This window comes from Microtus pennsylvanicus, chromosome 13 (assembly GCF_037038515.1).
Source record: "Microtus pennsylvanicus isolate mMicPen1 chromosome 13, mMicPen1.hap1, whole genome shotgun sequence".
NCBI lineage: Eukaryota > Metazoa > Chordata > Mammalia > Rodentia > Cricetidae > Microtus > Microtus pennsylvanicus.
This window is the reverse complement of record NC_134591.1, coordinates 2,526,972-2,545,444: the sequence shown is the minus strand read 5'-3', so window position 1 is coordinate 2,545,444 and position 18,473 is coordinate 2,526,972. Positions and strand designations below refer to the sequence as shown.

At 51.9% G+C, this 18,473-nt stretch overlaps 1 protein-coding gene across 12 annotated transcripts in view; it reads right to left on the bottom strand.

The window, feature by feature from the left end:
- Col27a1 (collagen type XXVII alpha 1 chain) overlaps window positions 1-18,473 on the bottom strand; it is a 122,921-nt gene that overhangs the window by 45,318 nt on the left and 59,130 nt on the right. For all 12 annotated transcript variants that reach the window (XM_075945133.1, XM_075945134.1, XM_075945137.1 and 9 more), the window contains exons 16-24: window positions 18,202-18,246; window positions 15,336-15,389; window positions 14,228-14,281; window positions 13,593-13,646; window positions 10,624-10,677; window positions 10,457-10,510; window positions 9,356-9,400; window positions 8,292-8,345; window positions 4,910-4,954 (exon numbers count right to left, since the gene is read on the bottom strand). In XM_075945133.1, coding sequence (XP_075801248.1) covers window positions 4,910-4,954; window positions 8,292-8,345; window positions 9,356-9,400; window positions 10,457-10,510; window positions 10,624-10,677; window positions 13,593-13,646; window positions 14,228-14,281; window positions 15,336-15,389; window positions 18,202-18,246 — 459 coding nt within the window. The remainder of the gene's footprint in view (window positions 1-4,909; window positions 4,955-8,291; window positions 8,346-9,355; window positions 9,401-10,456; window positions 10,511-10,623; window positions 10,678-13,592; window positions 13,647-14,227; window positions 14,282-15,335; window positions 15,390-18,201; window positions 18,247-18,473) is intronic.

Below are 18,473 nucleotides of genomic sequence, written 5' to 3'. Positions count from 1 at the left end.
CCCAAGCTGCATCCAATGACTGTACGGCTGGAACTGCTGCGGAAGGGCATGGCCTCTGCCGCTTCTCCCCACTGCTCCACCAGATGGTTCAGATTTGAGAACCAAGCGGTGGGGCTGCTGCCAGCAACCCTGGGAGCCGAGCATTCTTCCCATGCCAGAAACAGGCTGGGATCCCTACACGTTTGGAGAACCGTAGTGGGGGAGATGAGCTGGGAAGAGGCCATCTGTTTCCATCTTTTAGGGCTCTGGGACTGTTACAGAGACAAACAAACTTGTTGACTGAGACAGGAACACCCTAACCGTCTACACTAGAGACAGGGTGGAATTTGGGAAGGGGAGGTTTCCACTGAAGGGCTTTTCTTTGCTGTATGTGCTCAGACATACAGACATAAACACATGAACAAAAAGGCACTCTGATACACCCAGATAGACACACATATACAAAGACACATATACACAGAGACACACAGATATGCCTAGATATGCACATACAAAGACACATACAAACATGCATAAAGACATACTTATACACACACACAAGCACACAGATACACACAGACACACATGCACAAAGACAGACACAGATACAGATGGCACACACATGCACAGAGACAAACACACATGCACACAAACACACACAGGTACACATAGACATGCAGATGCACAGGTATATACATACAGAGAAATGTGCACACATACACATACATGCATATCTCCTTTGGATCTTTTTAGCCCTACTGTGTGAAAGCTTGCCTCTGAGTCCCAGAGGCTGCTCTTAGTGGTCTCGCTGTCACCCTGAGCAGGTAAGCGTGCACATGGCTAGGGCAGGTGAATAGCCAAGAGTCCCAAGGAGGTGGAGCACTGGCTGGAACCCACTTCCTTCTGTTGAGACACATACTCAGGGTTCATGTATGGGTCAGGAGGGCTTTAAGAAGTTTTAGGAGATCCCAGATATACTCCAGGCATTTTCCTAAAAATTAGGACATACGGGGATGGGTGGGTTTGTCCTATGAAATCTGTTCCCTGTGCCGAACTTCCGAGCAAAGTGAGGTGAGACCCAGCACTGTTAACAGCCCGGAGGATCTGGAAAGCCAGGCTACCTGCTGGGGCGATGGGAGGGGAAGAGCACTGCCCAGTACACAAATCCCTTCTTTTTTCCCAGGGGCCACAAATGTGGTGGCAGTCAAGGGGGTGGAGGTGGGGATTCAGATGATTCACCTCCCAGCACAGGGGACAGCAAAGAACATGATGACTGAGTGGACCAGCATCATCGCCACCCACGGATGGCCAGGGGCTCTTTCCGAGGTGGTGTGAAGGGCTACGGTATGAGCTATGGGCCATGGATAGTATGCCATGGAGGACCCTTGGCAACAACTAAACAAAACGTGGGCATGAGAGCTCATGTCATAATCCTACTATTTGAGAAGCTGAGACCGGAGCATAATCTCGAGTTTGGGTCCTGCCTGAGCTGTGTAGAAAGTACCAGGACAGACAGGGATACTTCAAAACCAAACAATCCAATGATATGTTTCCATCAATATGTTTCAATAATGTATCAATTACATATATAATTGTGTATAATATAATATATATATAAGTATAATTCAATAATAAATAAACCAGACTATTTCTAAGGTGACAGCGGCATGTACTTACCTAGCCCTGTGTGTGGAACTCTATGTCACTCATCCTCAGATTCCAGGTTTATGGAAACTGAACACATTGGTCTGTCTATACAGATCAATGAGATTGACAAGAATAAAGGTTCCTCCAATTTCCTAATGGCTCTGACTGTTCAAGACCCAGATGCTTTTCAAGGGGCAAAGGGTTAGGATAGCACCTGAACTTCCCACCAAGAGGCACCCAGACATGTAAATAGTACCAGGGAAGGGAACACAAGCCTGGCTCTGTGGAAAAGGACCTGCCCGATGGGTCTGAAGAAAGGAATTTCATGGCTACTTTAAATTTGTTATTTGTCAGGACCTATAAGACATAAGCCATCAATAAGAAGCCAGATGGATCTGAGTAAGAGATGTCCTCACACCATGCCCTCCAGAACCCCACCATGGTGTGATCCCCTGTTGGAGGAAGGTCATTGGCTAATAAAGGAACTGCCTTGGCCCATTTCATTGGTTAGAAGATAGGTGGGAGGAGTAGACAGAACAAAACGCTGGGAGGAAGAGGAAGTGAGCTCAGACTCGACAGCTCTCCTCTCTGGAGCAGACGCCTCAGATAGACGCCATGCTCCCTGCTCCAGGGAAGATGCACGCTATGAAGCTCCGACCCAGGATGAACTTAGGCTAGAATCTTCCCGGTAAGACGGGTGCTATACAGATGATAAGAAATGGGCTAGTCCAGGTGCGAGAGTTATCCTAGAAGAGGCTAGGTAGAAATGAGCCAAGTGGTGTTTAAATGAATACAGTGTCTGTGTAATTATTTTGGGGCATAAGCTAGCCGAGCAGGCGGCTGGGGTGTTGGGGACGCAGCCCCGCCGCCGCTCCCTATTACTACAATCCCTTTGTGCGGAGGGCTTTGATCTGGCAGGATGTCAACTGGAAAACAGTAGTCTCAGAGGTTCCAGGCTTTCACCTGACGGGGGAGCAGAGAAGCAGCTCTTAAAGCCAGAGCACAGCTGCTCCTCTCTGGCTGACACCTCGACACCTTCTCACAGCGTTCTGCTGGTCATGGGGCGCTTGCTTCTGAGAATCAGTCACCACTCCGGGTAGGAGCTGATATGCTCACTGTCCTTGCGGGCTCACACCTTGTCCCCGGCACCCAGGACAGGGCCTGACAAGCAGTCTGTGCTCACTGGTAGATAAACATGAGGGTTCTGGGGATGGAAGCACATTCTGCGTTGTCTGGGTAGCACTTGGGAACCCAGAGTCTCTCAGAGTCAGAGTCAATTATGAGTTACACTATTGCCTATGAGATCTTGGTTGGACAAGCTATTTAATTTCTCAGGGCCTCAATTGTCTCATTTTCCAGATGGGAGCCCTAACAGCTCCCATCGCAGGACTGCTGGGGGACTGCAGACACTTGTGTCGAGTGTTTGGCGCAGAGCCTGCTACCTCATGGGTGCGCAATAAATGAAGCTGTTACTGTGATTACAAGCAGGGCCTGTGGTGTGAGCTTGGGGGATCTCTCCTGGGGAGCCTGTGCTTCTGCACAAAACAGAAAACAGTTCCCCGTTTGCTGTGGCCATGTGGAGAGGAGCTGGTGTTGCTGCAGACCTTACAGCCAGTGCAGGAGCCAGTGCTGATCTCAGCTCAGACGCCCTCCAGCCACAGTCTGTGACTGCCGCTAGACCCACAGCTAGCTGGGGACTCTGCTGTCCCAGTGAGCCATGGCGATTCCAGGCAGGGTGTCTAACCCCTCTTGGCCTAGCTCAGACACTACCCCTTTTGAACATACTGTTGATCCCATTTTTCCTCCTAAGTTTGTGACCCAAACTGCCAGTGAGGGCCAGAATCCAGGGTTTCCTAACCTGGGGATTCTGTAGGCCTCTATGGATGGAACGCAGAGCGTCCAGGAACTTGAATAAAAAAAAATACTATATATAGTATATGTATATATGGTATATATAGTATATGTGTGTACACACACACACATACACATATACACACACATTACCCTTTCATCAAAATGTTGTGTTTTCTTTAAATACTATGTATGCAGTGTATGCAACCTGTCCAGGAGCATCAAACATCTGTGATTGTCCATGTGCTTAAATGTCACTCTAACCGATCCTACACAGATCTCAAAACATCATTACATTTTAACAATGATACTGCTAGGTATCATTGTTGAGTGTATTAATTCAGAAGTCGATACATGTATGCCACATGTGAACACATGTTCTGTATGTATCTCAGTATAATCGGCTGTCTTAGAATCCTTAGAATCACTTTTAACTCTATCCACTTGAATCTACTCAAAGAAGTGGGAGGGGTTTGCGGGCTTCCGTAGCCTAGCAAAGGTATCTAAGGCGCAGAAAATGATCAGGGCTCTGGAAAAATAAATGATTTCCAAGGATCCTGGTGTCCTAATGGTCTGGGGTTCTAAGTATCTGTTTCCCCAGGACAATCATTTGCATAGCTATGAACTTAAATTTGCTGTTTTTTTCCAGTCAGCTGCTTTCCCGAGCTCCTGGCTTCCCACAGAATGTACTCGAATGGCACTGGAAAGACTTCAGACATGTTGAACTCCCACTCCTATCTTTCTCTCAGCAGATGTCACAGCTTGTGAGGAAGCCTGTCACACATGAGTCTCTTGCCATGGATGGCACTTCTAGGCACAACTGAATACTTCTGTGCCCTGCTACTCTTTCTCCTCCATACTTGAAGAAGCCCCTCCCAAGGAACCTAGAGGAGTGGAAAATATCTCCCCAACTCTACTGTGAGCCTTGAGGCTAAGCTGAAGGAGGCACTGAGGCTTGGAGGGAGGCCACAAGGTCACCATCTCCACAGCACCCAGCATCACTGGTAGAGAAGGGTAATGAGCTACAAACTCCCTTCAGCTGACTAGTGGTCACCTTCCTTCTGTAGACCTTGCTCCTGCTTCCCAGCTGTCTGGAGCCTCTGGTTTGAGTTTTACCTTCTTTACAACTTAGGGTGGCCTGGATTTTGCTTCTGGAGAGAGATCTACTTCTTTAGTTAAGTGAACACAGTCATTTTGAGGAACTCTCTGGTTTAATCCCAGTTCTAGGAGGTGAAATCACATTGAGCAAATGCACCAAAAAATTTTGCATTCAAGAGTCAGGGCTTAGGAAGGAACCGTGTTAGTCAGGGATCTCTCTTGAGAGTGTGTGAGCGGCCTGGCTCTGGTATGTTACCAGCCTTAGCAGCCCAATGGCTGAGTGGCTGCCTAGCAATGGGCTTGGCATAAGTAGTTGAGACCATCCCTAACTTACCTGTTCACCCACAGGCCCTGGCCGTCCAGGATCCCCTGGTTCTCCCTGTAAAGGAACATAGAAAAGGGACAGTCAGGACAGGAGACTGGACATGGAAATCACTGAGGAAGTAGTCAGGGCCAAGTGGCCTTAGGTGTCGTTGGTGAGGATGAACCGGGAGTCCCAATGTCTCCAGACTTTGGTTTTGAAGAATCCAAACGGTTAGCAACAACCAAAGTGTGCTCCCCAACACTGTGGTCATCCACTGCCCCCATCCTGCTGCTCCCCAACACTGCAGTTAGCCACTCCCCCATCCTGCTGCTCCCCAACACTGCGGTCATCCACTGCCTCCATCCTGCTGCTCCCCAACACTGTGGTCATTCACTGCCTCCATCCTGCTGCTCCCCAACACTGTGGTCATCCACTGCCTCCATCCTGCTGCTCCCCAACACTGTGGTCATCCACTCCCCCATCCTCCTGCTCCCAACACTGCAGTCAGCCACTCCCTCTGAGCAAGGTTCCCGGGCATCTTGACTCCTGTGGAACCTCAAGCAACCTGGATCATTTTGTTAGGGTGGGAACTAAGGCCCAGAGGGTTGGAAGGATTGTGTAAGGTCACAGAGCCTGCTAGAAGGAGGGCTAGAATTGGGACCTTTGTCAACCTGACTGTGGCCCATTCCATGCAGGGTGCCCACTGCAGGTAGAGCTGGGAATGCAGGTAAAGATCATTAGGAAACTACCACCCTGGCAACCTTTGTGACCAGCACAAATAGCCTTGAAGAGTCCTGTCTCTGTGCTGGGCTCAGTCCCCCAGCTTCTAGTACTGGGTGGCCTGGTATGGCTTTGCCTGGCAGCTGTGATCTCTGCCGGACAGATCTTACTCTAGAGGTGGCCATAGCAGCCACAGTCTCTCCATGGGATGAGTGGCTCAGTGGTCATCAGCTGCCCTGGAACGAGTCTGCCCATATGTGTCACCTTTCACCTAACTAGTCTCAGAGGGACTGTGGCAAGGTCTCGGAGGGCAGGACACATGATCACAGGGGCCTTGGAAAGAAAGTACAGCTCATGTGTCCTAACCATTGTCTTGCCCTCCCCTCGGTTACCCCCCAAATGTCATTCACACACACACACACTGGCAGGGCCAGATGCACGGCCAGGGATCCTCCAGTTGTTTCATGCCCTCCTCTTTCCAACCCGACCATAGACATGGTCCAGCACAGCCCCCTTTGAAATCTTCTTTGGAAATGATGGTTCATCTTCATTGTCAGCCCGATGGGATTTGAAATGGGAATAAAAGCGCCTGAGTGTGTCTGTGATGGTGTTTCTAGGGAGGCCTAACTGAGACAGGAAGACTCACTCTGAAGGTGAGCAGTACATCCTGGGGTCTGGGGGCCCAAGTGAGTAAAAGGGAGAAAAGGAGACAGTCACCATCTCCCACTTTCTGCTTCCCACTTTGCCCAGATGTGAAGAGGACCTGCTCCATTGCCTGGCTGCCATGAATTTCTCCATGCCTTTCCTGCCATGGCAGTTTGCACCTTCTTAAAGTGACAGTCACAATAAATCCTTCTTCCCTGTACTCTCTGTCAACAGATGCTCCCTGTTTCCTGTGACAGGGAAAAGGCCTCCACGAGACCAGGCTGCAGGCAAGCCTATCAGGCAGGCCCAGTCCACTGTGGGAGGACCACCCCTAAGCTGGTGGCCCTGAGTTCTAAAAGAAAGCAGAGGAGAGATGGCTCAGCGGTTAAGAGCACTGCCTGCTCTTCCAAGGGTCCTGAGTTCAATTCCCAGCAACCACATGGTGGCTCACAACCACCTGTGATGAGGTCTGGTGCCCTCTTCTGGCCTGCAGGCATACAAGCAGACAGAATACTGTATAAACAATAAATAAATAAATAAATATTTAAAATAAATAAATAAAAGAAAGCAGACTAAGCAAGATACAAAGAGAAAGCCAGTAGGCAGCATCCCTCCAAGGCCTCTGCATCAGCTCCTGCCTCCAGGTTCCTGTCCTGTGTGAGTTTCTGTCCTGGCTTCCTTCTGTGATGTGGATGTGATGTGATGTGGAAGAGTAAGTCAGATAAACCCTGTCCTCCCCAAGGAGCTTTTGGTCGTGGTGTTTCATGACAGTAACAGTGACAAAGACATTCTCTGAACTAGATTTCCGTCAGGCATTTGTCACTGATAAGAAAGGCAGCCCACTCCCTCCCTACACTACATAGTTATTGTACAACTGGGGCTATACAGAGGCCCCTAGAAGAAAACAGAAATCTTCCAGCATAGGAAGAAGGCAGGTGCCACTTCTGCTCAAGCCACCATTCCCAGCCTGCCCCGGAGTGTTTGCACTGTACCCCACATTCACAGCCTGCCCCGGAGTGTCTGCATTGTACCCACATTCACAGCCTGCCCCGGAGTGTCTGCACTGTACCCCCCATTCACAGCCTGCCCCGGAGTGTCTGCATTGTACCCACATTCACAGCCTGCCCCGGAGTGTCTGCACTGTACCCCCCATTCACAGCCTGCCCCGGAGTGTCTGCATTGTACCCACATTCACAGCCTGCCCCGGAGTGTCTGCACTGTACCCCCCATTCACAGCCTGCCCCGGAGTGTCTGCACTGTACCCCCCATTCACAGCCTGCCCCGGAGTGTTTGCACTGTACCCCACATTCCCAGCCTGCCCCGGAGTGTCTGCATTGTACCCACATTCACAGCCTGCCCCGGAGTGTCTGCATTGTACCCACATTCACAGCCTGCCCCGGAGTGTCTGCATTGTACCCCCATTCACAGACCACCCCAGAATGTCTGCACTGTACCCCACATTCACAGACCACCCCAGAGTGTCTGCACTGTACCCCACATTCACAGACCACCCCAGAGTGTCTGCATTGTACCCACATTCACAGCCTGCCCCGGAGTGTCTGCACTGTACCCCACATTCACAGCCTGCCCCGGAGTGTCTGCATTGTACCCCCATTCACAGCCTGCCCCGGAGTGTCCGCACTGTACCCCACATTCACAGCCTGCCCTGGAGTGTCTGCAATGTACCCTGCATTCACAGACCACCCCAGAGTGTCTGCATTGTACCCCGCATTCCCAGCCTGCCCCGGAGTGTCTGCACTGTACCCTGCATTCACAGACCACCCCAGAGTGTCTGCATTGTACCCCACATTCACAGTCCACCCCCCGAGTGTCTGCCTGTACCCCATTACTTGACAACCCCGGCTGTTGGACACTGTGGCTATATCTATTGCTTTTCCCTCTTTTGTTACCAATACTCTGGGATGAATATGGACCACTTTTTTCTCCCACTTCACTAGCCATGGGATTCAGGGCTTGTCCTGGGGCTTTATATGTCAGACTCGCCCCTCTCTCCACCACTACCCCAGGGAGGCCCACATCTCCTCACCTTCAAACCATCTGGGCCAGGCTTCCCAGGAAACCCTTTCCTTCCAGGCTGACCCTGCAACAGACAGGCACATGAAAGGGACCAGCAGGGACAGTGCTGAGGGAGATTGGAGAAGTGCGGAAGTCCAGCAGATGGAGGAACAGTGATAGAGAAATCCAGTGTCAGCAGGCATACAAAGAAACTCAGAGACGGTCTCCAGCTGTGTGGCCTCAGCATTGCCTCCCCAGTCCCTGGGCTGAGCTGTCGTAAGTAGGGACAATGACCCCTGCTTTTTATGGGAGAGAACAGGGAGAGGTTGGGCAGAGGACATGGGCACAGGGTAATACAGACTTCCAAACATGGTCAGAGAACTCTGAGACTCCAGGGACCCCTTTGGGAGGGTCAGGTGGGAAAGTCTGCTTCAAAGTGGCCATGAGATGTCACCTGCCTTCACCAGAGTCTGTGTGACACATGGTACCATCACTCTCAAGTGAGAACCCAGATGACCTCACCAGAGTGACACCCATATTTGTCCACCCTCACGCTTTACTTCAGGAAGCACAGTGATTGTGGGCACAAAAAAAAATTTCTGCCTATGAGAAGCACTGAATTGATATGCACATGTAGAGTGTGTTGGTTTTAATCATTCACATATTCACAATAAGATGTGACTCACACTAGCAAATGCTCTTGGGTACCTCATCCGTCCTGAGTATAAAGAGATACTGAGATCGGAAGCGGCACAGATGGGCAGGTGGTAAGCAAGGAAGTTGGAAGCTGGAGAAAGAATGTATCCGTAGTTCTGGGCATCCACACCATATCCTAGCTATGGGACCCAGGACTGGACCTTCCACTTCTGCAGCCTCTGATATAATAACTGAGCAATGTGGGTGGCTCCTGGAAAAATCCACAAAGAAACAGCCACATAGAACCCAACAGAGTCAAGAAGGCAGTTAAGGCCACCAACACTTGCCCTCAGTATCTGTGTTCTTTGACTAGCCAGAGGCCTCCCTGCTGGCTGCCCTGCATGTGCCCACTAGCTCAGTTCCAAGAAGCCTCACCTCCTCTTGGTCAGCAACACTCACCTCCAAGCCAGGGACTCCTGGTGGCCCCGCAGGTCCTTCATCTCCCTGGAGCAGAAGAACACAGGAGAAAGACAAAGGAGAAAATTAAATGGAATTCTGGGAGAACCTGTGCTGTATGGAGGGAAAGGTGCAGAGTGTGTAGAGTCCTCGCAGGTGGATGGAGCGCCCAGCTCAGAGTCTGTCCCCACAGTGTCCTGGGTATCTGGTGAATGAGTGAAGGCCTCATAAGCGCAGAGCCTGGCTTTGCCTGGAGAGCTACATGAGCAGACAGGCCTGGGCTGCAATGTCTCTCTCTTCTCTCCCCTCTATTCCTGTTCCTAGCTGTGACTCTCCAGCCCTCCACAGGTCACAATACCCTCCAGGTTGATCCTCTTGGCAGCCCGTGCCTGACCACAGGCCCCTCAAAGCAACCCTTTGGAAGTATCTCCAGCTCCCAACTCCACACAGCAATCCTGGAGCCAGCCCTGGGACTCTGCCAGACCCACACCCAGCTCAGAGAAAGGATCACATCATCAAAAGCTTGCTGTGGTTGCTCATTCTCCCTGAGCTGTGCACCACGATGCCAAGCAAGGCTGAGGGCCTCGTGTACGAGCAAAAGCCAGGCTGCCTGTGGAAGGCCCAACAGGCCCGAGGCCAGCTCCTTCCCACCAGGTGCAAATGAACTCTGCTGACATCCTAGCTGGGTAAGGCATGGCATTCCCATGATGCCCTAGTGTCTCCCAGGAGCGTATCTGAGAATAGCATTGGATCTGAGCATGGACTCTGGCCTGAGGCACACCTGGGTTCTAGCCAAGGCCCTGATGCTACTAACATGGGGCCTGGCAGTCATTTCCCTCCCTGGATCTCCAAGAACCGACTTCTAAGAAGGGGCCGACATTTCCTATCCTCCCATATAAACTGTGACAGGTGTGGAAGGAAGTCACTTGTCCCACCAGGTCAGAGAGGAATCACAGGCAGGGTTGTAATGGAACAGAAGCTCTGGTGACAAATCTGGAGTGGCCCTGGCCCCAGCAAGGCTTTGCCACCCTGGACAGAGCCAGCTGGGTGCTGGGACAGGCTAGAGAAGACAAAGCGGGACAGGACAGGACAGAGGCATCTCACCTCAGCACCCAGCTGCCCAGGTGGTCCAGGAAGGCCTCGGGCTCCAGGCTTACCCTGGGGAAAGAGAACAGAAAGAGTCTCAGAGGTAGCACCTCCATCTGATGTTGGCAGCCAAATTGGGCCATGAGATCTCTTCAGGCAAGGACCTTAGGTGGGAGAGAACTCACCTTCATGCCTTCAGGACCATTGTCCCCAGGGGGACCAATGTCTCCTGGGAAACCCTGTGGGGAAGCAGAGAGCCAAGTCACCTGGGCTGCTGGGCAGGTGCCTCCCAACCGTGTGCCATGGGTGTCCACCCCACCACTGCTGCCATGTGACCCGAGGTAGTTCAGCTACTTAATCCCTTCTCTTCAGCCCCCAAGTCTGACCTTGCAGAGTGGCTGAGAAAACAGAGAAGGAACTGAGTGTAGTGATCCCAGTCTTTAATCTTAGCAAAGAGTTCAAAGTCATCCTTAGTTATATATTAAGTTCAAAGACAGTCTGCTGCAGGAGCTGTGTGGGAGCAAGAGGTGAGGGAACAGAGATACGGAAGACCATCCAGGAACGTGTGAAGGCTGTCACACATGGTCATCTGACTCAGAGAATGGAGTCCCAGGCTCTGGGAACAGTGAACCCCGAGTCAGCTGCCTGGCCTGAGAAGACTTACCCATGAACCACATTCATTCCGTGGGCCATGACTTGCCACATTGGTTGTGCAGAGGCAACTGTTGACATCCTTAATCATGGCCCCTCCTGTCAGAAGCTAGACTTCCTAAGATTCCCCACCCAGAATGCTGGACTCTGCACCACACTCCCATGCTGGCCCTCAGCTTTGAGGGCCTATCCCGCTGGGTGATTGTGCTCCAGACAGCTTAAGTCTGAAGCAGAGAGGCCCTTTGACCTAGCTGTCTCTACTGGGCCAGCTTCTGCAAGCCAACATGGAAACCTTCTTTGAGTTTTATGTGGAATACCTCCATTCATCCAGCCTAGAAACCCATGAGCTTAGGACAGCCCTACTCCTTCCTTCCATGACTCTCTATGACTAAAACTCCTTTTCTTCTTTGTTTTTATGTTAGTTTTTTTTCTTTTCTTCCCTTTAAGCTCATACTACTAATTTCTGTTAAATCCTTTTTCCTTTTTTCCCAAATGATTATTATTTTCTTTGGAAGTCTCACTGTGTCATCCAGACTAGCTTGGAATTTGCTATGCATACCAGGCTGGTCTTGAACTCCCAGAGATCCCCCTGCTGCTGCTGCTGCTGCTGCTGCTGCTGCTGTTGCCTGAGTGCTGGGATTAAAGGTGTGTGCTACCAAACTAGACATGCAGTCCTGAGTTTGGAGCTAGCACACTGAAATTGAAGTTCTTCAAAATGGGACCCAAATTCTGTCCTGTTACTCCTTCTCTGTGTGATGGGAAAGTTACTCAGTATCTCTGGGCTTTGGCCTATAGAGGAGTTTTAGGGCAAATGCCTCCCAGGGCAATGCTAAGGTTGAAATGAGTGATGGAAACCAAGGGCTTAGATTGGCACCTGACAATGAGTGCACAATACAAACTTGTATCCACAAGAGCTTGTTTTGGGAAACCACTCTTGCCTGGGGTTTCCCTTCTTTTGTGGGAACACAACTGCCAGGGTGCAATTAGGTTCTGGTATTGAATGAAGGAGGCAATTCAGTCCAGAGGCTGTGAGCAGGGGGTCCCTCCCCACTCCTGAGGGCCAGGTGCTAACCAGCAGACACCAGCACACTCATGACCCAGCCAGAGTCTCCCCTGGCCATGGAGTCGGCCAGAGCAGCACAAAGATAGGCCAAGCAGACCCCAGAGGGACCTTGGGAGCCAGAATCAAGCTGAACTGCTACTGAACAGTGACCCTGAGGCTCCAAGTCTTGTTGTCCCATCTGTAGAGAGAGGCAGGGCTCTCCCACACCCCACCCATGCCCCTGCCATGGTATGGCAAGTTCCCTTCCCTAGCTACTACCCAGCTCCTGGTCTAAGAAGAGCCTCATCTCTCCATCAGTTTATGCTCAGGAGCGAGCTTTCCTCCCTCATTGGCCAGGCTGCTGGGAAATCCAGACTCAGGAGTCTCTTTCCACATTGAGCAGTGAATGGAGGAGAAGCCAAGTTCATTTGTCTAAAGATAGGGCTGTGTCCTGGCCAAAGTCAACAGAGCAAACAGTCAGACTGTGGCTTTAGGAAGCATGCCCTCATCCACTGGGGAAGGCTGAGTGATCTGGAAACCTTGGGCGAGCCTATAGGGCCAGGCATTTCCTTGGCTGCAAGAACCTCCTGGAGGACCAAGGCCCTGAGGCCAGGGAGCTCCAGGAAAGGGTTGGGGGCCCTGGCTGGAGACTGGGTGGCAACAAGCCTGCGATGCATGGAAACCCTGGTTAAGGTAGCACACTACTGTTAGATGCATGGAAACCCTGGTTAAGGTAGCATACTACTGTTAGATGCATGGAAACCCTGGTTAAGGTAGCACACTACTGTTAGAGGGGACCCACTTGGTGTCTATGATCTAGCTATGAGATGGTTATCACATATATCAGCAACTGCCACAGGTTCTCCACATTCCCCAGTGCTTAGCTGGTATTACCATCCTTTTTTGTTTCACATTCTTCAGCCAATCCAGAATCAGTGGCTCCCTGCCCTCCCCACCATGTCTAGGAGCTCTGAGCCCTGAGGAGTGGCCAGGGAAAGGAAGGTTCAGAGGAGGTCCCTATGAGTAGATCTACATCTCCAAAAGGGAGGCAGCAGCCCTGCAAGGCTTTGGAGATGGCTCTGTGGCAACCCCAAGTGTCAGGATGGCCACCACCAGGGAAGGGCACTGAGGTTAGCTTGGGGAGCCCCTGGTGAGACAGGCCAAGCCGGGGAGGGAAGAACACAGAGGATATCGATCTGTGGATTTCTCTTCTTTTTGAGACAGGGTCTAGCTATGTAGCTTAGGCTGACCTTGAGCTATCCTCCTGCCTCTTTCCCCATAGTACTGGGATCTGAGCATGCAACACTGAGCCCATTTCTAGCCTTGGCCTTGTCTTTCATTGTGTATGTTATCTCTAGCAACTCCCTCACCATCTATGGGCACAACATCAAGTCTTAGTCAGATGTAGGGGGTGGGGGAGAGAGGCAGAGACAGACAGACAGACAGAAAGACATCACGTACCTCAGGACCAGGAGGTCCAGGAAACCCAAGAGCGCCTTTGTCTCCAGCTTTGCCCTATGGAAGACGTAGGATCACCACACAGGATCAGCATGGCCCTAGCTTCCACCAACACTCTGTCCTCAGGTGAGAACAGTTGGAAAGTTCTGGAACTACACAAGTGAGGTCTGCCTAGTAGGATAAGCAGTCACTGCAATGTCTTCTGCTATATGTACCAGTCCAGGAGACCCAGGCAAGTCAGCCTTCAGAATCTAAACTTCCACATCTAGAAATGGAGGTTGCCACCATTGCCCACCCTCGTCTCCTTGGATATGGGCAGTGCACGTGTAAAGAGAGTGACCACAGATGTGACCATGCTAACACTGAGTGACGTGAGATAGGTGACATTAGGAGTGTGCACCGGCACGCAGTCTGCTTGCAGTTAGAGTCCATTGGTGTGCAGGACCTGGGGCCAGGCTAGGACCCAGCTTGACTCCTGCACCTTAGCTTCAGAAACTCCACCCAGGAAACTGGCCAGTGGCCATCTGTGCCTCACTCTGCTCCACTCCAGGACGCCATGGTCCGTAAGTAAATGCAGGGCACTAGCCTCAGTATCCCAAAGCTACAGCCAGGTGGACAGATGAGGAAGAGGAGCTTACCAGAGGCCCTGGCTTCCCTCGGGCACCTGGTAACCCTGGCAAGCCCTGACTGCCCTGTGAAAGAGAAAGCAAACCGGGTTATCAGAGAATAGCTGTGCCAAGAGCAACCACAGTCCCCTCCTGCCAAGCCACCTTCAGGAAAGATGACCTTGCTCCCCCATTGCAGGCTTGGGCTGAGCTCATACTTGTTGTACCCCAAAACCTGGGAAAAAGGGTTAGGAGCATTCCTGACCTCCAGTATAGGACCCAGGGAATCCTCGTCCATACCAGAGCACTTGGGTATCAGAACCCAAGAGAACAGCCTGGCCTGTATGTTATAACCTAGACATTGATACTGGGTCAGGGCAAGTCAGCTGGGAGGAAGGGAAGGGGAGGGGGCTGGTCAACATCTAGGCTTGGTGGACTGGCCAGGAGGGCCAGATGTGGACACATGGTCAATCCAGGCAGAGAAGCCATTCTCAGCAGGCCACAGTTGGCCTCTGGAGAGCAAGGCCGCCATGGTTCATCCGTTGTTCCTTCTGTCAGCACAGCTAGTCCCTCCCTCCCTTCTTCCTTCCCTCTGGCCAACTTGTCCAGAACTTTCCGTTGAGCGTGGGACCCGAGCAGAGCTGTCAGGGTAGCTGAGGGCCCTGTTCCTCATGGAATTCAGTCTGTAGGAGGTTAAGCACAGGTTCCCAAACTAGAGCGAGCATTGTGAGTGAGAGACAGGCACGGGCCCAGGAGATTAAGTCCACTTTCTGAGAAAGTAGGAAAAAGGCATCTGAGCAGGGCGGTGCAGAGGCTGGGCTGGGCTCAGAAAGGGAAGGGGTGTGTTCAAAGAACCCGAGGCTCCCAGGACAGTTTAGTGGTTCCGAAACACAGTCACGGGAAGGAGAAAATGTCAGAGGGGCCCAAAGACTGGGGTCCTGTGCCGCCGGGAGGAGCACCAGGACATGCTCCTAAGATCAGCTGGGAACCACTGACAGTGTATGCGTCCTCAAAGGACAATCTGGGGGCAGTGAGAAGGACAGGCTGAGACAGGTAGCTGTGGCTAAGAATGAAGTCCAGAGGCCACTATGGCCAGCAGAATGAAGACAGAGGTGGGGCTGGAGGTGTCGGATAAAATTACCTTGTCTCCTTGGAAGCCAGGATCTCCTGAGACACCTGGGAGCCCTTGTTCACCCTGAGTACAAACCAGCAAAGAGATTATAAGGAGGTGGGGCACGCAACCCCAAGCTTTCCCCGGACAAAAGACCCAGGGAGCCTTGTGGAGGCTGTTCTTGCGGCCAGAGCAGCCTTGGCTCCAAAGCACTTGAGGTCCCATCCCCTAGGTAGAGCGAGGATTCTTAGGGCGAGGGGAAGCCTCCCACTCCACGGCTGCCCAGAGCACTGCCGAGGCCACCTGACCCCAGTTTTCCTGTAGATCGTCTTCACCCTCCAGGCTCCTCTGCAGCAGCTGATGTCAGCTGAAAAGCTGCAGGACCGAGCTGAGCTGCCGTGCCTGCTGGGAGCTGCCAAGTCTCCCTGTCTTCCTTCCGTACAGCAGCTGGCTTCTAACTGCTTTGAATCAGCTATCGTGAGGGACTCCAGCTAGCTGGCTTGTTAGGTCTGTGCGCAACAGGAATCAAATGCGCCCTGACTGAGCTCTGGGTGGGTCTCTTCAGAAGGCTTGTGACAGGATTCCTCTGCTCTTCATGGTCCAATTCTGGTAAATGAGCTGTCCCCAGGCCAGCTGGAAAGCTGCCTCCCCTTTGGGCTAGAGCCATCTCGAAGCACTTAGCCTACTAGCCTGTAGCCGTAGCCTACATTTCAGTAGCCTACTTGCTCTGGTCACTGAGACCTTATGAAGCTCCAGGAGCAGGAGGAAGTAGAAGTCTCAGAAGACCAAGGTGCAGTGAAGGCAGTGACTTGGCACACGACTGAATCATCGGAACAAAAGTTGAAATTGAAAGCTTTTTTTTTAAAACTTGCTTTGCTCTTTGCTTCTTGCTTTTGTTTATTTTGTTTTGGGGGAGCTCATACAAGGTTATAGAATTTAGGGAGGTATCCTCTGTCTGTCTGTGTGCCATGTGTAAGAAGGAATGAAAATGTTTAAATATGAGAGAAGGAGAGCCTAAATGTCCTAAAAGGAAATCTGGAGAGCCAGACTGAGCAGGAGGCCACTCCAGGATGCACTGTGGCTGATCTGAGAGCCTGACTCAGGGCCAGGTGGGGTCATGGACAGTCAGAATGAGCAGAATATAGGGGACCCTGGCCTAGCCGAGGGGCAGGGAAGCAGCTCTCCCTAAGGGACCTTGAATGACTTCCTCCTCCTTCGGTTGGTTTCAGAGCTAAACATCTCCACCAGAGGATGTGACAAGGACGTGAGACACCAGGTTCCCTTCCGTCCGTGTTTCCCGGTATTGCACACTGACGGCCAGCCCTGCCCTATCACCCGTGCAAAGCCCTCGGCTACAGCGCCATCTTCCCACTTCCATTCTCCTCGGCCAGGACTTCAGCTATTCCACAGAGCTGACGTCTCCAGCCTCATAACAGACAGGAGGGTGTCGGGAGCCAAGGCACCCCCACAAGTCCTTCATTTTAAGAGGGCTAGACAAAAGGGCTGGGAGGGCGCAGGCAGAGACTAGAAAGGCAACAGAGGCATATGCATGATGGGAGAAATCAGAGAGCTAGCAACAGGTAGAAAAAGAACTGAAGCTACCCCATCTTGTTGGCTGCCTGAGGAGGACTGAACAAAACCATCTGGCTCTATTATATTTGGGGGGGGTTGTAATAATATTTCATTTGCATTTTAATAAATAAAGCTTGCTTGAAGTTCAGAGCATAGAACAGCCATATGATCAGTCTTACAGACCAGGCAGTGGTGACACACTCCTTTAATCCCAGGAGCCACGCTAGTTTGCCATAGAAACCGGGCGGTAGTGGTGCGAGCCTTTAATGCCAACACTAGAGAGAAATATAAAATGGGAGGAGACAGCTCTCAGGAACAGTCTCATTCTGAGATTCCTGGAGGCAGGATCGCCATTTTGGACTGAGGTACAGGCAAGAGCCAGTGGCTGGCCGATCAATATTGTCCCTTCTTTGGGACTCTGTCTCCACAGTTGTCAGTTGTAGGTTCTAGAGCAAGTGACTTCCCAGAGCCTGTCCACTCGGATCTTATGACTTAAATTCTGTTCAGTGGTGGAACTCTCTGGGAAGCCAGACCTCCAGAGGACACAAGAGCCCAGGTACAGGCACGGGTGCCTAGATGAGGAGAGACTAAGCAGAGAGGCCATCTCTTGTGGATATTCAGGGGCACCCCCAAACGTGCTACATCCCCCTTTGGCATTTCCGGCTCAAATAGATTCGCCTGTTCTTGCTGGGTGTTTGTCATTCCGAGGCTGTGCGACCTAGGCTAGGTGTTACCTGTCTCTGGCCCTGGGCTCACCTCCCCTTTTCAACACGGTTTGGCACAGGGCTGAGACAACAAAAGTCCAGTGGCAGGGCCGTTCAGCCTAGGCTTCCCACAGTGTTTCAGCCTAGCTACTCTCTAGGTCTGGACTCTCAGAGCCACACGGAGATACCCGTTCCTGTGTGGGCTGGTCCTGTGATGTCTCCCTCCGTGCTCTGAGGCCATGATCCCTGCATGCCTTACTGGCATGCTCTGCATTTGAGATTGAGGTCAGTCTTGACCTACTCCAGACCCCTGTCTCCACAGACCCTCCTGCTCTATCTGCCTCAACCATCAGACCCTACAACTGTTCACTTGAGCCTCACACACCAAGAAAGCAGAATAAGCCAGAATTGTAGGCGCAGAAGACTGCGAGAGAAGACAGTGTGAGGTGGAGGAGCCAAGCCATTGCAGGTACCGGGGGAGGGGCACGAGGTAAGGCAGGAAGAGAGTAGTCCAGTCACAGGGCGGGGGGACGGGGGGCACGAGGTAAGGCAGGAAGGGAATAGTAGGGTCACGGGGGAGGGAGGGCACGAGGTAAGGCAGTAGGGAGCATTCCGATCACCTTATCACCTTTCTGTCCGGGCTCCCCCACGCCGCCCAGCAAGCCCTGCAAGACAGGCAAAGGTCACAGAAATCAGGAACTGACATGCTTCAAGATCCTGAGCTGGTCCCCCCCAGCTGGGGCAAAGTGACAGGGATGTCCACCTCACAAGGGAAAGGACTGTGTGATGAGCTGAGAGAAGCTGCGGCACCCCCATCCCTAAACTAAACCCAGAGCAGGAGAGGCTGACAGCAAAGGGGGCCTGAACTGGCCTTGGCCAGTCTCCTCCACTG